The sequence below is a fragment of the Vombatus ursinus genome, unplaced genomic scaffold (genome assembly GCF_900497805.2).
Source record: "Vombatus ursinus unplaced genomic scaffold, bare-nosed wombat genome assembly UNPS02010219.1, whole genome shotgun sequence".
NCBI classification, from domain to species: Eukaryota; Metazoa; Chordata; class Mammalia; order Diprotodontia; family Vombatidae; genus Vombatus; species Vombatus ursinus.
The window spans coordinates 50,061-68,446 of record NW_020949997.1 but is presented as its reverse complement, the minus strand read 5'-3'; the positions used below and the strand labels follow the sequence as shown (position 1 = coordinate 68,446).

Below are 18,386 nucleotides of genomic sequence, written 5' to 3'. Positions count from 1 at the left end.
GAATGTTATTATTAGGGTAGTTAAAAGGAGTTTACGTAGACAGAGGGCATGGATGTGAGTCGATTCAGTTGTATGTGGAAATCTATCTTCCCCAATAGGGTGACAGGAGGGGAAGGGGAGAAGAGAAAGTGTGTGTGTGGGGAATAATAAAAGGAAGGGCCGATTAAGGGAGGCAGTGGTTAGAAGCAAAAAACCTTTTGAGGAGGGACAGGATAAAAAGAAAAACAGAGGAATAAAGAGAAGAAAATGGGAGGGAGGGAAATACACGGTAATCATAACTGTGAATGTGAATGGGATGAGCTCATCTGTAAAACCAAAGAAGATAGCAGAATGGATTAGAAACAAGAATCCAACAATATGTTATTTATAAAAGACACACTTGAAACAAAGACACACAGAGTTAAGATAAACGGCTGTAGTAGAATCTAATATGCTTCAGCTGAAGTAAAAAAGGCAGGGATAACAATCATGATCTCAAACAAAACGAAAGCAAAAATAGGACCAATCAAAAGAGATAATTAGGAAAACTACATTTTGCTAAAAGCTACCATAGAGAAGTAATATCAAAAAAATTTACAGCAAGTTTCTCTGGTAAAGGCCTCATTTCTCAAATTCATAGAGAACTGAGTCAAATCTATAAAAATAAAAGCCATTTCCCAACTAATAAATGGTCTAAAGATAGGAATAGGCAGTTCTCAGAAGAAAAAATTAAAGTCATATATTTATAGTCATATAAAAATGCTCTAAATCACTATTGGTTAGAGAAATACACACTAAAACAACTCTGAAGTACCACCTCACATCTATCAGAAATGAAAAATGCTGGCAGCGATGGGGAAAAATGAATTGTTGAATAGTGAACTGGTCCAACCATTCTGCAGAACAATTTGGAATTATGCCCGAAGGGCTATCGTGCATACCCTTTGACCCAGTAATATCACTGCTAGATCTGTATCCCAAAAAGATCAAAGAAAAAGGAAAAACACATATATGTACAAACATATTTTTATCTGCTTTTTGTGGTGGCAAAGGATTGAAAATCAAGGGGATGCTCTTCAGTTGGAGAATGTCTGAACAAGATGTGGCATATGGTTATGATGAAGTACTGTTGTGCTACAAGAAACTATTCAGAAAAAACACGGTAAGACCCATATAACCTGAAGCAAGAAGTAGGACATCATTGTGCACAGTAACAGCAATGTTGTAACTGTGAAAGCCTTGGATGCTCTGATCAATACAATAACCCATGACAACTCCAAAGGATTTATGATGCAAAAATGCTATCCATCTCCAGAGAGAGAACTGATGAATGGAGTTCAAATTAAAGTATAATTCTCTCACTTTTTTTTTTTGTGATATGGCTAATATGGAAATTTGTAAGATTTCACATGTATAATTGACATCATATTGCTTGCCTTTTCAGTGGGTGAGGGTGGTGTATAAGAGAGAGAATTTGGAACTAAGTACAGAAGGTTAAGCGTCTGGTGGCTTTAAGAAATTGAAGGAAATATTAAATTTTATTGAGGTGAAACTAAAGATGTATTTTTCCCCATCCAAGTTAGGTCCCTAGTTACAAACTCCTGAAAGTTATATTACTTCACTTGGTGATCTCATCAAATTCCAATGGGTTCAATTATGATCTCTATGTAGATGATTCCCAAATCTATATATCCAGCCTTCATCTCTCTGCTGTGTTACTCATCCCACCTCCAGCTGACACCTTGAAATGAACATCCTCTAGGGATCTCAAACTTAACACATCTAAAACAAAACTCTTACCATCCCTCCCCCTTTCCAAACTTCCAAATTACAGTTGAGAGTACCACCCTCTTCTCGTTCACCCACTTTACAACCTTGGATCCTCGCTCTCTCTTACCGACAGATCCAATCTATTGCCAAATCTTGTCATTTCTACCTTCACAATATCTCATCCCCTTTCTCTCCAGTCACATCCTGTATTTCAAGAGCCTTCTAACTGGCCAACCTGTCTCTTCCCACTCCAATCTATCTTATATTCAACTAATCATGTTGTCCCTTGTCTGCTCAATGAGCTCTAATGGCTTCCTATTACTTCCAGGACAAAACAAAAAAGCACCATTTGGCACTTAAAGTTCCTTATATAATGACCCTTTTCTGTTTTCATTTTTTTTCCCACCTTACTCACCTCGAGGCATTCTAGAATCCAGCTACACTGACCTATTTGCAATTCCTCAAACGTCTCCCATTTTGATGTCTTTGCACAGCCTGTCTACCCTGCCTAGAACACTCCACCCCCTCTTCTGTGACTTTCGGGTTTCTTCAAAACTCAGGTCAAAGCCCACTTTCTGCAAGAGGCTTTCCCTAGCTCCCCTACCTGCCAAACATCTTCCCCTTTCAGATTGCCTTCCATCTACTTTTATACATTCTGGGTGTTCCTAGTTCAGGGGTGGGGAACCTGCTTAGAACAGGTGATCCCTGAGGGGACAGAGCTTAACACAGTACCTGGCACATAGTAAATGCCTAATAAGTGCATGTCTACTAAATTTTTAAGTTTTAAGCCACTACGCAAAACTGCAGTGCTCATTCTTAGGGAAGATATGATCTTTGTTTAAAGATTTTAAGAGCTGGAACCTACAAGGATTTAACTGGCCCCAAGAACGAACTAGGGCCAATGGGTAGAAGTTGTAAATAGGCCAATGTAGGCTTGATATAGCGGAAAACTTACTGAATGCTATCCAGTGGGCTGTCCGAGGATGCTCTCACTGAAGTTCTATGGAAAGCTGTACGCTCAGCTGTCAGATTATTGCTCATACATGGTCTGGACTCAACAGCCTGAGGGCCCTTTCAATTCTGAGAGTAGGTCAAGATCTGTGATTATTATTCCAATTTTATGAATGAGGAAACCAAGACTCAGGTTTCGACTTGCTCATTCTATAAAGTGGCAGAACTGTGACTCAAATTCCACACTCTGGATGCCGAGAACAATGAATGTTCTCTCCATTACACCAAGCTGTCACCTACAGCAATGGTGTCAAACTCAAGTACAAAGGGTACTAATCCCTACAGAAGGATCCCTATGGGCCACATTAACTTGGTTTTAAAAGGTAACGTTATCCATGTTTTATTATACCTTTATTTTGTTAACAATTTCTCAATTACATTTTAATTTGCTTCTGGCACACCACCTTTGGCCTACAGCACAGGGCCCGGCCTTTGCCTTTGGTATCTTTCCCCATTTGTTTTATATGACCATTTGCTATGTACTTACTGTGTGCAGAAAGGTGCTTTGATAGATGCTAAATGAGTAACATTTACAAAATGCCTTGCCCCACAGAGATCCCTTCCTGGAGATGCTCCTCATAGAAGAGTTAAATGACTTCTTTCTTTAGGATCTCTAGTTTTCTATCTGTACTTGCTTAAACCCCCCCCACCCCCCCCACCATGTTATTCATCTAGTACACACTGTAGCTCCTCATAGCTTTGTAGGCAAGGACCTGGTTATAGAGACGATGTGGCAATCTTTTTGTTTTTGTCTAGTTTTCAAATAGAAATCTTGGCTGAGTCCATTTCATTTTACAAATGCCCTTCTCTTTGTATTTATGTTTTCATAAACTATAAATACACAACTGCAGTTAAGTCTATGCAGTCTTTTGTTCTATTAATTGCATGGAAAGGAGTGAGTTAAGATATGTGATCCAGAGGCTCAGACTGGAAGACATTGTTGCTTTCCCTCCTCTTTACCCTTGATGACATCTAATCTGTGGATCAGGAGGATGGAGAGAAGTGAAAAGGACACTGATGCAGGATGATTGATTTATTGTGACTTAAAACCTAAAATATATGCTGAGCCATTTGACACAAGGGCACCCCATATTGCCACCCAGGAGTTCCAAGGGGTCAGGGCCAGAGACGGCAAATCCTGGAGGGTACCTAACACCTTTGAATTTAGTTTCAGAGTCTGAAGTGTCCTTATTCTTCATCAAAAAGAAACCACTGAGTTTATCATAGAAATCCACTGGCACAAAAGTCATTAGCAATTCTCAAAGAGTAGCTAATAACAGCTAACATTTATGTAGCACATACAATATTAATCATTTTATCCTCATAACAACCCTGGGAGGTAGGTGCTGTTATTGTTCCCATTTTACACAGGAGAATGAGGTTGAAAGAGGTTTAGTAACGTGCCCACGGTCACCTGGACAGTAAGGGTCTAAAGCTGGATCTGAACTCAGGTCTTCCTGATTCCAGACTCAGTGCCCCATCCACTGTGCCACCAGTTACTTCAAAAGAAGAGGAGCAATAATTGTGACCCAGAGAGTCAAGGGGAAGCCAGGCTCATCAGCAATTCCTGTCTGCTCAGCTTCCCACTCAACCTGTGGAAATCCTGCCTAAACCGACAACGAACTTCCAAGGAAGCCTGTCCTCTCCAGTCATCCAATTTGTCTAGATCTTTGATTTCAGGGTATAGAGAATACCTAGGGATGAATCTTCCCCTGTCAACACAGATCAGCAAGTGTTCTGCAACTTAATTCTGAGGCCCTGAGAAGTTGTGACTTAGCTAAGGTCATACAGCCTTTAAGTGTGAGAAGCAGGACCTGAACCCAGGACCTCCTGCCTCCAAGGCTAGCTCTCTAGTCATTATCCCAAATTCTTTCCTAGGATAAGAGCAGGAGCTTTTTCAGGACAAAGCAGAGCTGCATTAACTTACTAAGGACGTGAGCAAATGGAGCAATAGCCAATCGGACTTACTGACCAGAAGGTTTGTGGATAATGGGACCAAGGAAAACCTCCCCCATGACTGACAGAGTGGTGGAACAGGACAAAGGAAAAGAGTTTGCTACAGGAAATGAATTTCCTCACCAGGGCCACTTAGAAGCAGGGAGAGGGTCATCTTTATAAAATCACAGCCTACTGTGACCTCACTTCCACAGCACAGGGCTTTTTGGGCACAAGTTTCTCAGTACCCATGGAACTCTCTTCTCCTAAGAAATTATGCACTAAGCACTACCCTCATTTCTGGGGAGAGGACCATTAGTAACAGCCTACAGAGGCAATGCCAGACCCCGCTCTGCGCCTTGGATATATTTGGGCCAGCTGCAATTGTGTCTTTGGAGACCACAGAGAACAGATTTTTCCCTTTATCCATGCAGAACTGTAACACTACACCGTCCTTGAACAACGCAATGCTTTGGGAGGATATCTGGAAGTCTTGCATCTCCTACTTCCTGCAAACTGAGGCATGTAGCATGTATGATGACATTGTATCATCACAGCTTGGCGCTAATGCTGGAGGAAACTCAATACAGCTGAACCAGGAGGTATACAGATTCTACTAGGAAGGGAAAGGAGAGGGGAGTTTTTCTTCAAGGGGCTATCCCTTGGAGGGACGAAATGCCTGGTGATCCAGGACAACCTGTACACTGAAGGTAATAATACCATAGGCCAAACAAGGAAAGCCAGGCTGTGACTGTGGTCCAAGAAGGGTAGGCATGTTCTATGGTGGTGGGAGAGTGGGGAATAGAAAGAGAGTCTCTTAGCTCAAGGTTTTTGAGCGGGCCTCCCTCCATAAAGCCCATTGCCTTTTTCCTCTTTTTAATACCTCAGGGTCACCACAATTATCCCTCTCTGAGGTGAACCTAGCTACTTTAGCAGAGAAAAAGTACTACAGTGGTTAGGCTTGGGATGGGCCCCCCAAATCAGTCAAGAGCACATGGAGATGAACAAACAGTGTGTTGACACAAGCTTCTCTATTCATGCCTTCCAACAGAGCCTACACTCTAGCAAAATGTTGGCTTCAGAGTCCATGGCAAAAAGGGTATCCTGCACAATTCTGTGATTCAGGACCTTTAAAAGTAGTAGATTTTCCTGTTTCCTGCTTGAGAGGAGTAAAGTTGGAGCCTTTTCCTTTGAGATACAGCTGACAAAGAAGGACTAGGGGAAGGAGTTGGAGGTCGAGGCACAGGAAACACCTCTACTTCCGTCCAGTAGATTCAAGTAAGAGGAAAACCAAAAGAAATAGTCTTACTTTCCACGGCTCCATTTGGGTCTCCACTGCCCTTCAGCACATATGGATACTGTCAGTACAAAAAAGGGGGAGACATAAATATACAGTATAAATAGAGTGGGCACAAGCCCATAAATACAGCAGTAGGCATTTGTATATTATTTCCACTCTCTCCAAAGGCTATCAAGCCACTCATCACCACTTGGGAAGAAAGTCATTGAACCCTTATAATCTCTGGACAGTCAGCCATGATATTTATCAGAGGCAGGAGTTGCAGGTTGGAATGGTCTTCTGGATCCCAAAGGAGTTCAGGAATGAAAATTTTAGGGCAAAGAGCAAATGGCACCTCTTTCACCCTGAGTCGGCTGGTTCTACCGCTGTTTGTGATCCAACAGGGATTCGAAATCAGGGGAACACACGAGCTTGTGCTTCACATGGCCCAGCACTGTCAGATCACCTGTCCTGCTGTCTCCAATACCCACAGACACCAGCTCCTACAAGTGAAGGAAGAATAATCTCATTGCCGCTCAGTCTCGACTTTTCCTGAACCCCCACCACCTCTGGTTCTCTGACTCAGCACCTGGCTCCAATATCCTTCCCAAAGAACTTCACCCCAGAGGCCCTTTAGAAATGTACTGGTTACTCCTTTCAAATATTACCTGCAAAAAGGAGCAGGAAGTACCCACTGTTACATCCAGAGTCACTTTGCCCAGAAGCAGCTGCACCTTTCCTGATTTTCGGATAAGCAGTTTTCCCACCTGACCCTCTGTCAGGTCACTCAGCGTACAAAGGTTCTCTGCCAGTTTAGCTTCCTATAGATTAGACAAGAAAGAAGAGGAGTCATTCTCAATTGTGACAAGGAAGTGAGCTACCCCCGTCCCTAAGACCTCGAACTACCCCGGCAAGGAATCAAAGGGAATGAACTCTTGGCTTGTCAAAGAGCCCTCCTGCACCAAAATCCCCCAAATGAGTCAGGGAGTAGAAAATAATGAGTCAGGCTAGAATGAGAATGATACACACTTGGGGCTCCCCCCGCCTGGGACCCTCGGACCTATCTCCCCCACTTACACTCTTCACGATCATACCCGGTCTTTCTCTGGCTTCATGAGCACCATCTGCCCATCTTCTCCTTGAACCTCCGTCTTGATGGGCTTGATGTCCTGGGTAGGAGGCTGGCCAGGAAGCGTGTCAGGCAGCTGTAGGAACAAAAGTTCTTCCTCCTTGGCAAAGTTCAGTTCCCTGAGTAAGTCCGCCACGGACACATCTTGAGGAAGTCCAGGTGCTGTTCGGCTGGGCCGGGAGGGGGCCGCTGCCTTGGCCTCATCCTCATCTTGTGGTTCCTCTTTCACTGCACCAGGGAAAACAAATGAAGGGATTTCTACTGGGAAGCTTGCGCACACGCGCGCACGTGTGTGCGTGTGTGTGTGTGTGTAGAAGTGTGGAAATCTTTGCACTTACAAAAAAAACTACCACACTTATGTATTCATGAAATTTCAATGTTTTAAAGATCTTATAGCAAGTGACCCTGAAATGTGCTAACTGGGAGATCCATAAATGGATCTGACCAAATGAACATGTAGAAAAGAAACTGCAAACAGTCTCAAGAAGCCTCTCTGACACAATTTTTAGAGCCAGGAAGCATTCCCTAATTCCAGGGTAAGGTCATAAAAAGAATGTATCACACCATATATTGTAACATATGTTTCACCAGCCTTGAGAAACGGGAGTATGTGTGCATTCATCCTTCATGGGCTTCCAATGAAAAGTGCCCCTTGAACTGAGGTCAGAATTCAGAGGATGCATTTCATTCCTGGGCATGCTCCCATTCTGCAGGTAGGCATGTTGGTGGGCCAGGAGCCAGATGGCTACGGACAGCCGAACTACTGGTGCTGGACCCAGTCTAGCACAGGGCGGCAGCTGAGCAACCTCCTGGAGTAGAGGGTCCTACTTCTCCATACCCAGCTTGGGCAAACACTTGTCAATGAATAGCCCTGGAGAAAGTGAGACAAGCTGGAAGGGAAAGAGGCTACCTTTCAGTGCTGGCACATCCACCTCCATACTCTCTTCCTTGGTTCTCCCTAGCCAGGGCTTAACATCAGGTTCTTCACTTTCTTCTTTGAAGAGCCACCCTGAGTGCGCCAGAGGAAGCTGCACAGGTTTGTTTCGTGTATCATTCTTGAGCCCTGGGTCATCTATGAACTGTCAGAAGGAAGAATCAGAGGACTCTTGTAATTTGGCAAGAAGGAAATGCACAACATTCAATGGTGCCCAACCTTGTCCTTTACCAACCAAGGGAGCAGATGGCAAAAATTCCCAAGACCAGCTGCTGTCCAGTCCTTTGGAAGACCTCAGAACTCTCCTTCAGTCACGCCTTCCCAGAGGCCCTCCCCCAGCACCACACAGATACCCTCTTCTCCCTGGGATCCCTGGTACATACATCATCCTTCTCCAGCATGCGTAGAATTTGTTTAGTTTCCTCATCTGTTTCCCTCTTCTCCTTTTTAATGTTGATAATATGAGATGGGCCAAAGTCTGACACATCCACTGTCTTATCCCAGTTGCCTGTAGGAAATCATGCAGCTCGTTTGGGATAAAGAAGAGTCCAAGAAGAGAACACAAGGGAACATTAACATCACCCCTTATTCTTCCTCATGACAGGCTGGCCACTTCTAGCATCCCTAGTCTCAACCCAAAGATTTAATTCAAATCCCCCACCTATTTCTTCCACTCTGACCCCCGACATTCTGATACCTTTCTTCTTCATCATTTCTGCAGGACCCTGCTCAAAGATGGAGTGGGACTGGATCACTTCTGGACGACCCCTTCCTCGACCATGCCCATCTCGCTGTCGATCTCGATCCCTCTCTCGTTTCTCTTTTTTGACTGATATTTCTTCCTTTGGCCTGGGGAAAAGAAAGTCACTTTGCCTGAGAGCAGCTGTACCTTATTCTCCCCACCTTAACGATATGGACCTTTTCTAATCTGGGGAACATTTCCTTAGTTTTGTGGTTCAGTAATCATGGGGCCTTATATTTCAATTCTAAGGTAAAGCAAGTCAGAACTCAAACTGGAGTCCATTTCCTTCTGTTCTTCCTCTGCACAATCCCTTATAATATGATTCCCATCACTTTTAACTTTACTAACTAGTAACAATTAAAATACAGAATTTAAGATGGTTACCTAACACAAGGTGTTTCAGGAATGAACTTCTGTGACTACAGGGATGCTAGAATGAAAAGTATTCCAGAATAAAGTCTTTGGTTTTTCTTTGCCTAAATAGACCAGAGCCTGAGCTTCAGACCACCTTAACAGCTTCACAGAGCCCCAAGATCCTAAAACAGTTAAATGAGGGGAAGCCTCACAAGAGGCCTAACCACTTACTCTTCCTTGATCTTCCGGCTAATGATGTTAGGAGTGAAGGTTTTCTGGAAGTAAAATAATACAAGTCATAAAGTATAGAACACCACACCAACCATTCATCAATATACAATATTATGAACTAAAGAGAGATTCAAGTTTTACAGAACTGGTAACTGGCCTAGGAAGAGAAAGTATTTAATGCCCCATCCATGTCATGCAGTGAGGCAGAACTATGAATGGAACTCCAGACTCTCAGCCTCATTTTGCCCCCTCACTCTCTCTGCTCCTTCCAAATCTGCACCTTTACACAGATGGGAAAAAAGTTTATTCTTGACAATGTGACACTAACAGATTCATCCTGGCAGTGTTCCTCACTGGTATGGGGTCCAGTAATCCCTCCCCTCTTGCTGGGCTAGTTTACTCACCTCAACTTGGATACATGCTGGTAGGTCTGGGGGCAGTGTGTGCTTTCTCAGAGAGGGGGGTGGGCCAAGGATGTGACCACACTGCTACTATTCATGTTCTAAGGGTACTAAGGGTAACCTGGTGTGTGGGAGGTATACTCTCCTGCTCATCACTGCATCTTCTGGGCCCCTAATGATGTACGTACCATTTAAATAAGTTAGTCTCTAATGATGCTATCAACTCTTAATCTTGAAACAGGAGGCAAAGCAATAATAATCATAATATAACATTTACTCAATATTAGTCAAAAGCAGAAATAGTAAAAATATAACAATCTACCACTAAACTTGAGTCACACAATATAGTGTCTGTGGGGGAGCAAAGACACACACTTAGAGAAACTTAGCAATGAGGCAAATGATTAAGGAAACTCATGCATAAAGCAACTCATGATTCTGGACTGCAAGCCTGAATGTGAGCTGTCTCTTTTAAGCAAGGGTCTCCATCACACATCATCTGCTCCTTTCTGAGCCTCTCTAGTCTCCTGATACAGGAAACTACTTCTCTACTTTCAGGTTACTGAACCAAAGTTATAGTCTTTTAGAAAAGTTGTAGCCATTACACTCTCTATGAAGCAGTAATTCCCTTAAGCCTGGAATCTGCCAACCTAATGGTGTGCTCTGTTCTCTATGGGTTACAAGAGGGCTTCTCCTTCCCAAGCAGTAGACAGCAAATAGGGTAATGCCAATGTTCCCCAGCCAGCTCTTCAAACAGCTAAGAATTGTTTTCTCCAATCAGCTCTCAGCAAAACAACATATCTAAGCAGCACAGCTAAAAGCAACACAGATAGAATGCCCCTCTCTCCCCCTTGGTGGTTCTCTTTCAAGCCCCAGAGGACAGCAAGGAATAGCACAGGCAGGTAGCTACTGTTTCTTCACCTGCCTTTTCACCTTCTGTCTTTGCTTGGTCACTTCTGGTTTCTAAGGCTTCAGAACAGGACCTTATACAAAAAATAATCTACTTCTAACTCACAAATGCAAAATCCCCAGTTCTATCAATATCTGTATCTAACAAAAAATATACAATTTTCCCATAGTTCCCCACCAGATCTTCAATTTTTAGTTTTTCAGATATATCCTTTAAAACTCTGAAAAGGACCAAATATAAATGAGCTTACGGACAACAATGCCTTACAACCATCTCCACCTTTAGTCAGTACTTGTGATTTTGAGCAGCTTTCAAAAAAGTCCTCTAAGTATATTTACTCAAGAGGCAGTTTACTCTCAGGTTCTCAGAACTGTCTCAAGCTGCTTTTTTCACATGAATATCCTTTTTATGTCCCTTTATGGTTTAAAAAAAAAAAGTCCCTGTAAGAAAGGCACAATATCTTATGCTGATTAAGATTCCACTACAACGGCAGATTCTACTGACGATATCCACATAAAGCAGTATATCAAATTGAGGTTATTCAATGGATCTTTAGTGACTTAGAGAATGGCTGGGAGAGAGGTGGCAGATCTAGCCGAAGCACTGCTGTTAAAAATAATCTGAAGTCTAATTAGATATTTTTACTCCTATCTCATCTCCAACCCATCATTCACAAGTTGCCTGTCATCTTCCTAATAAACTGTTCTGATCTCATCGCTCTTCTACTTTTAAAAACCTTTGCTTCACAAATACAATCTAAATATCTTATTTACTTGGTATTTGTGGCTCTCTACAGTCTGGTTCTAACCTATCTTCCCAGACTTAGCTTGAAATATTACCTGCATGCACTCTACTCTCCAGACAAATAGAACTGATCTTATAGCATAAGGGAAAGTACACTGGACCTGATGTGAGGAGAGAGCTGGGTTTGGAACAGAATTCTGACACTTACTACTTGTGTTACTATGGGGAAGTCACCATTTCTAGCCTCAGTTATAAAGTGGCAAAATGAGGATAATAATATCTGTAGATGGTTGTTATGAAGATTTAATGAGATAATGTATACAAAATGACTTAAGCTTACTAACCTTACAGCTCTAGATAAATGTCTTGGTTTTTTTTTTTTTGTCTGTTTTGGGGGGTGGGGGGACTTTTGGGAGGCAATGGGTTTAAGTGACTTGCCCAGGGTCACACAGCTAGTACCAGAGCTAGTGCTCTATTCACTGAACCACCTAGTGGTCCCAATAAATGCCAATTATTATTTGTTGTCCTACCTTCTCCTTTCTTCTTAACTCCTCTCATCATCTCCACATGTTAAAACCCTGCTTCTCCTTGAAGACCCAATTTAGATTCCTTCATGAAGCCCTCCCTAATCCCCCACATGAAATCTCAAATTTCTTAAAATACCTTGTCTAGTCCTTTCCTTTGCCTTTATTGTATTATACCCTTCTAGCCTATTTATGTACAAACCTTATTCTTGAGGGCAGAGTCTGTATCTTATAATAATGATAATAAGCATTTATATAGCACTTTAAGGTTTGCAAAGCACTCTGATGCCTCATTTCCCACCTGGCTGCATTCATTTTAGACTTCACTGACTTCTTCTCCATGACCCCAACTCACCTCTCTCCCACTGCATTTCAGCTTCCTTTCGTGAGCTGCCTTCCCTTATTAGACAGTATGCTCCTTTAAGGCAGGGATTGTTATTTTTCATATTTGTATCCCCAATGCTTAGCACAGTGTCTCACACATAGTTAGGTGCTTAATAAATGCTTTATAAGTCATTCTACTTCCATTTAAAACACCAAAACCACTTGCTTGTAACACACAATCAGCCTGCAAGCCTCTATCGCCATAATTACCTAAGGAAAACTCAGTTTTCCAGATGACTCCCTCAGACTATTCATTTATATGACTTCTTTTCCCTTTTAAAGTTGCCTCAATGTTCAGTAAGTTTGGGGAACAGAAGGGACACCCTATGAGTTTTGTTCCATGCTCTGCAGCCCCTGACATGGCTCTGCATCCAACAGCTGTGCCTCACATGAGATAAGTGATGGCCAGCAATGAAGGAAGAGGACAGTTACTTCAGGCCTTCCACTATACCCACGTAGCCAAAGACCAGAAAGCCTGGGCTACGGGAAGGCCCAAATCCCTTGAGCTTCAGTCTATATGGTAAGCTACACGACTCCCTGGAACCTGTATCTCAGTACATCCAGAACTAAACTCATTTCTCCTTAAACCTGACCTTCCTAATTCCTTCCTCTTTTCTGCAGATGGTACACTCACTAGTCTCCCTGTGACCAAGACTCAAAAGTAGGGAGTTCTCTTTCCTGCTTTTCTCTCTCTTCCCAGGATCTAATCAGTAGCCAAGTCCTATCAATTTTATCTCTATTATCTCTCTCAAACCCACCCCCTCTTCTCTATTCACAAAGACACCATCAAAGTTCAGGTTATTATTACCTCTAACTTAGGTTACTGTAACAGAAACAGAAGTCACAGCTGGAGGAGACCTCAGAGACATGCCTAATCCCCTTTATTACACAGAGGAGCAGACTGGGGCCCAGAGAGGTGGAATAATTTGTCCAAGGTCATCAGTAAATTAGTCTCTTGATTAGTCTCCCAAACTTCTAGTTTCTCCTCCCTCTAATCAATCCTTTTACAAAACTGCCAAAATAATCTTCCCCCGGCAGAGGCATGACCCACATCGCTCAAGGTCCTTCAGTGATTCCCATTTAAAGTATATCATTCCTTAGCTTGACATTTAAGACCTTCAGAATCTGGCTTTTACCTCTACATGATGTATTGTAGTATAAAAGATACTGGCTTTGCCCGTCAAGATCAGTGCCTGCAGAGATGCAAATTTATGCTAAGGTGACAAAAAACTCCCTCTAACAATAAAAGATCAGAAGAGGTAGGGCATGCTTTTTCAGAGATGGGTTGGACTGAGTGGCCAGTAAGGGTCTTTCACCTCTAAAATTCTGATTCTGTGAAGTCCTTCTTATGAAGGACTACTTAGGAACGGAGTGACCTCAGGCAAGCCATTTTGGGCTCCAGGCTATAAAATGGGAAGATCTTAAAGTCTTTTCCAGCTCTAACTCTTCTATGATGCCGTCTTTTTCACGTCACTCCTTTTCACATACTCCCAAACACGAGACAAACTCTCACCACATCTCTACGTGCTCTTCAAGGCTCAGGTCAGGGGCCACCTGATCTATGAGAAGCCTGCCCCAGATGCAGGCTGTACCTAGCAGCACCTAGCAAAGGCCAAGCCCACAAAGCTTAATTAATGTTTGTGAAATGAATTCCTGGCAAAGCTGGGTGGCATAATGGCAAAGACACTGCACCTGGAGAGAACTCCCAGCTCCAACATTTAGTAGCCATGTGATCCCCAGCAATCATGATCCCCAGTAAGTCACTGTAAAATGGAGAAAATAATACTATGCACTGTCTACTATACAAGGCTGTTTGTTCAGAAGAAAGTGCTTTGTAAACCTTAAAATGCTATAGAAATGTGAGTTGCTCTCTCTTACAGTAATACTTAGGTTGGTCACTGGACAAAAGAGACTGCCTTTCACAAGTCCATACTGGAAGCTCTCCCAGTCCGGCAGGGCCTTCTTGGTCCCTGGTCTAACCCTTGGTGGATATGGAAAACAGCCCAAGAACTATGGTGCTGAGTTTCTAAAGCAGAGAAGCTGGGGGTGGGGGAAAGAACTGGCCTCTAAGAGTTAGAAGTTAGAAGACTTGGGCTGTTATCTTGTCTGGTGAATTGTGGCCAACTCCCTTCAAAAATAGAGAGCGTAATACCTGCATTATCCACCTCATGGATGATGCTGAGGACAGCATTTTGTAAACCACACATGCATGCCAGTGAGCCACAGTCATCACTCTCATCACCAAAAGGCTGACAGTTGTATGACTTTTTTTTTAAGCCACAGCAACACATGAAGGTGGTCTGCTTACTAGATAGAGAAAGCTCTGATATGAATCAGTGAAATCTCAAGTCCTTTAAGGATTAAAGAATTGCTATTATCATTACTACTTACTATGTGTCCTCAACTTTTCCCTCTCCTTTACAGTCAATCAGTTGCTGAGTCTTTGCAATTCTACCACTAAACATCTCTTGTACATATCCCCTTTGCTCAATGAGCCACCACCCTAGTCCAGACCTTCATAACTTCCCACCTGGACTACAGCAACAGCCTTCTAATGAGTTTCTCCCCTCTCCAACCTAACATCCACACATCTGCCAAATCAGTATTCCTAAAGCAGAGGTCTGACTATGTCACTTCTCCCACTCAAAAATAAGTTGGGGGTGGGGCAGCTAGGTGGCTCGGTGAATACAGCAACAGTCCCGGAGTGTGGGGGCTCTGAGTTTAAATCCAGCCAGGGACACTTACTAGCAGTATGACCCTGGGCAAGTCACTTAACACCAACTGCCTCTCCCACCAAAAAAAAAAGTCAGTGGCTCCCTATTGCCTCTTGAATTAAATAAAAATTCTTGCGTGGCACTTAAGGCCCTTCACAATCTGACTCCAACTTATCTATTCAGACTTATTTCATATTACTTCCCCTCATATACTTTACCTTCCAACTACAGGAGAATACTTACTCGACCCCCATGCCTTTGTACAGGCTTGCATCCAGTGCCTGGAAAGCTCTCCTTGCTCACCTCCTGTTGGAATCCCTAGCACCCCAAGACTCAGTTCAAGCGCCAACCTTTCTGGCCAACCACTACGTCCTCTCCTTGGGCTCTTCTTTCCTCTAACTCCTTGTTGTGCAGTCCTCGGATCTGACTATGAACCCATCTGGGGTTTTCTTGGCAAATACACGGGAGTGGCTTGCGATGTCCTTCGCCAGTTCATTTTACAGATGAGAAAACTGAGGCAAATAGGGTTAAGTGATTTGCCCAGGGTCACACAGCTATTAAGTGTCTGAGATTGGCCCAGCACTCTTTCCATTTCATATTTGGTACTGACTTGTCTGTGTATACCTGGTTTCCTCTGACACAGAATGTAAACACCAAAGGGAAACAACTGTACTCATTTTCAGTACCTCTTCAGTACCATTTTCTGTATCTGACATATAACTTAATAAATGCTTGTGGAATGAATTTTCTTCACTCAAGTCCTTTTCTGATGCTTTATCTTGGGGAGGAAGCAACTGTGATGCCAGAGGAACCCAAGCTATTGCAGGTCCTGCCATGCTGGAAAATGTCCAGTACAGACCACTGCTGTCCAAGGACCAGCAGTACCGGCTAAGGACAGAGAGCCTCATCACCAGGCTGGCAGCAAGGAGATGGAATTTTTCAATCACACCAATTCCACGTGCTAGGTGGTGAAACAGAATGCTCGGCCTGATCAGAAGACCCAAGACCAAATTTGACCTCAGATGATGCTTACTAGCTGTCTGACCTGGGGCAAATCATTTCACCTGTCTGCCTCAGTTTCCTCATCTGTAAAATGGATATCATAACAGCACCTTCCTCCCAGTATAGCTATGAGGATCACGTGAGTGAAATATTTGTAAAGGTTAAGATATCTGTTAGCACAGTGCCTGGCACACAGTGGGTTTATTTTGTCTTATTTAAAACTTTTCTTTTCACTAAAGCATTGCAAGTTTTACGCACAGGGCTCAGCGTCAGCAAAGAGAGCCCACACACCGGGTCCCTGCAGCAAGGGACCGTAGCAAGCTACGTCCCTACGTAGCTTGCTAACGTAGCAAGCACTCCCTACATGCAGGAACAGTGTTAAGCTATGGGGGTGCAAACCAAAACCCTGACCATTTCGGGGCTGGAGGAGCTGAGATAAACGATATAAACAGATAAATATGATTTGAGCTGGAAAGAACACTAACAACTTTGGCAGGATTGGAGGAAGCTTCCAGCAGCACCAAACATCGGGGTGCAGCCTCGAGGGACGCCAATCTAAGTTAGAAAAGCGACACAAGCACGAGGAGTACGGAGGGGAAACCGAATGTACAAAGGCTCGGAGGCGGGAGATGAAGGCTAAGGCACCGAGAACAGTAGGAATGGACTACGGAGCGAGGGGATGGAAGAGTGTGCAATAAGCCTGGAAAGAAGGGCTGGAGCGAGCGGGGCGGGCAGCCTTCTGTCACCACCCTTCTTACCTTCTTGACGCCCCCCAATGTGAGGTCTCTGGAACGGATGGAGGGGAGGCGGCCCGGGGTTAGAGGGGCCGCGGGCCGCCGCCCGATCAGCCCCCGGGCCCCGGGCAGCGAGGGACGGCCCCCTCCGGCTGGGCCCGGTTCCCCCGCCGAGCTGCCCTCCGACATCCTGATAGCACCCACAACCTAGAGCCACGTGGCTGAGAAACTTCGGCCGGGAAGGCACAGCACCTCACCCCACTCACGCCGGCCTCGCCTCCGCCGCCATTGCTGCACCAGCGCCTGAGTACGGGGCGGAACTCGGCGTGTGGTTCCTGGGAGCCGCCACCTTGAGGAAGGGCGGAAACCAGTCTGGCCCGCCGCTTCCGTTCCCCTGCAGGTCATTGAGGCGCGGCGGCGAGAGGCGGAAGTTGGTGAGCCCGAATGGGCGTCGCCATTTTAGTAAAGGGCAGAAGTGAAACTGCAAGTATCCTTTGCTTTTTTTCTCTCCACGGCCGCCGGGGCTTCTCTCATTACGAAGTTTGGGTGTGGCCATCTTCTTAAAGGGCGGAAGTGCGGCTGTGCAGGGGGAGGGTCACTGGTGTGGAAGGTCTGCGCTCGCGCACGCATGCGCCAAACTGTGTTCTAGAGCTGAGGGAAGTAAGCGTTTACTCGATAGAGGACGGTCTTAAGCTGTTGCCTGGGTCTTCTTCTCGCCTTCAGGCAATAAACAGGGATAAGAAAACCAGAGCGGAACAACTCCTTCCCCCAGAGACCTTACTCTATCAGTCAACAAGCATTTATTAAGCACCTGCTCTGCTGTATGGCAGGCACTGCATACACCAAGTGCTGGGGAGACAAAGGCAAAAGACGGTCCGTGCTCTCCAGGAGCTCAAAGGTGGGAGACAACGTGCGAACAAGTGCGTACAGACGAGGTGTAGACAGGATCAGCCGGAGATGACCAACGAAAGGAGTGCCCTAGAACTATAAGCATGTATAAAGTATGTGCAGAATGAAGTCAATGTCGTTGTACTAGCCGAGTAGTCCTGATCTTAAGCAAAATCAGGACAGGCTTAAATAGGAGGTAGCTCTTGAGCTAAACCTGAAGGGGCAGCTGGGTGGCACAGTGAATAGACTGCTGGACCCGGAGCCGGGAGGACTCATCTTGATAAGTTCAAAAGTGAACTCAGTCACTTTCTGGCTGGGTGACCCTGGGCCAAACACTTCACCCTGTTTGCCTCAGTTTCCTCATCTGCAAAATGAGCCGGAGAAGGAAATGGCAAACCACTCCAGTGTCTTTGCCAAGAAAACCCCAAACGGGGCCAGGAAGAGACAGAAAGTGTGAGAAGAGGCAAAGGCCAGGTTGCGAAGAGCATTAAATACCACATAGAGGAATTTTATTTGATCCTGGAGGTAATTAGGAAGCCATTGGTGTTTACTGAGTAGGCAAAGGGATATAGGATGATGACTTGAGGGGATAGCAGAATCTAGTGAAGGTTTTTTAAGAATGAGCATTTTTTAAATCAGTAGAGAAAGAACCACCTCATAGGAAGAGGTTGGTTTCCTTGGCTTTCTTCAGAATTCAGTTCAAGTCCTATCATCTACAGAA

The 18,386-nt window shown here is 44.3% G+C and overlaps 1 protein-coding gene across 1 annotated transcript; it reads right to left on the bottom strand.

Moving 5' to 3' along the window:
- Positions 1-3,775: 3,775 nt before the first annotated feature.
- Positions 3,776-17,067, bottom strand: POLR3D (RNA polymerase III subunit D). Its single transcript, XM_027853819.1, has 9 exons — positions 16,802-17,067; positions 9,365-9,408; positions 8,735-8,886; positions 8,421-8,545; positions 8,014-8,182; positions 7,069-7,331; positions 6,643-6,795; positions 6,330-6,477; positions 3,776-6,053 (listed from the first exon to the last, which is right to left on the bottom strand). Exons 1-8 carry the CDS (start codon positions 16,964-16,966, stop codon positions 6,355-6,357), a joined length of 1,194 nt encoding a protein of 397 aa, XP_027709620.1. The 5' UTR covers positions 16,967-17,067; the 3' UTR covers positions 3,776-6,053; positions 6,330-6,354.
- Positions 17,068-18,386: the final 1,319 nt, after the last annotated feature.

Coding starts and splice junctions, on each gene's coding strand:
- POLR3D (XM_027853819.1), bottom strand. CDS start 16,966: ATGTCGGAGGGCAGCTCGGCGGGGGAACCGGGCCCAGCCGGAGGGGGC. Junction 8,183..8,420: donor GCATGCTGGAGAAGGATGAT/GTATGTACCAGG, acceptor TCCTTCTGACAG/TTCATAGATGACCCAGGGCT. Junction 6,796..7,068: donor TGAAGCCAGAGAAAGACCGG/GTATGATCGTGA, acceptor TCTAATCTATAG/GAAGCTAAACTGGCAGAGAA.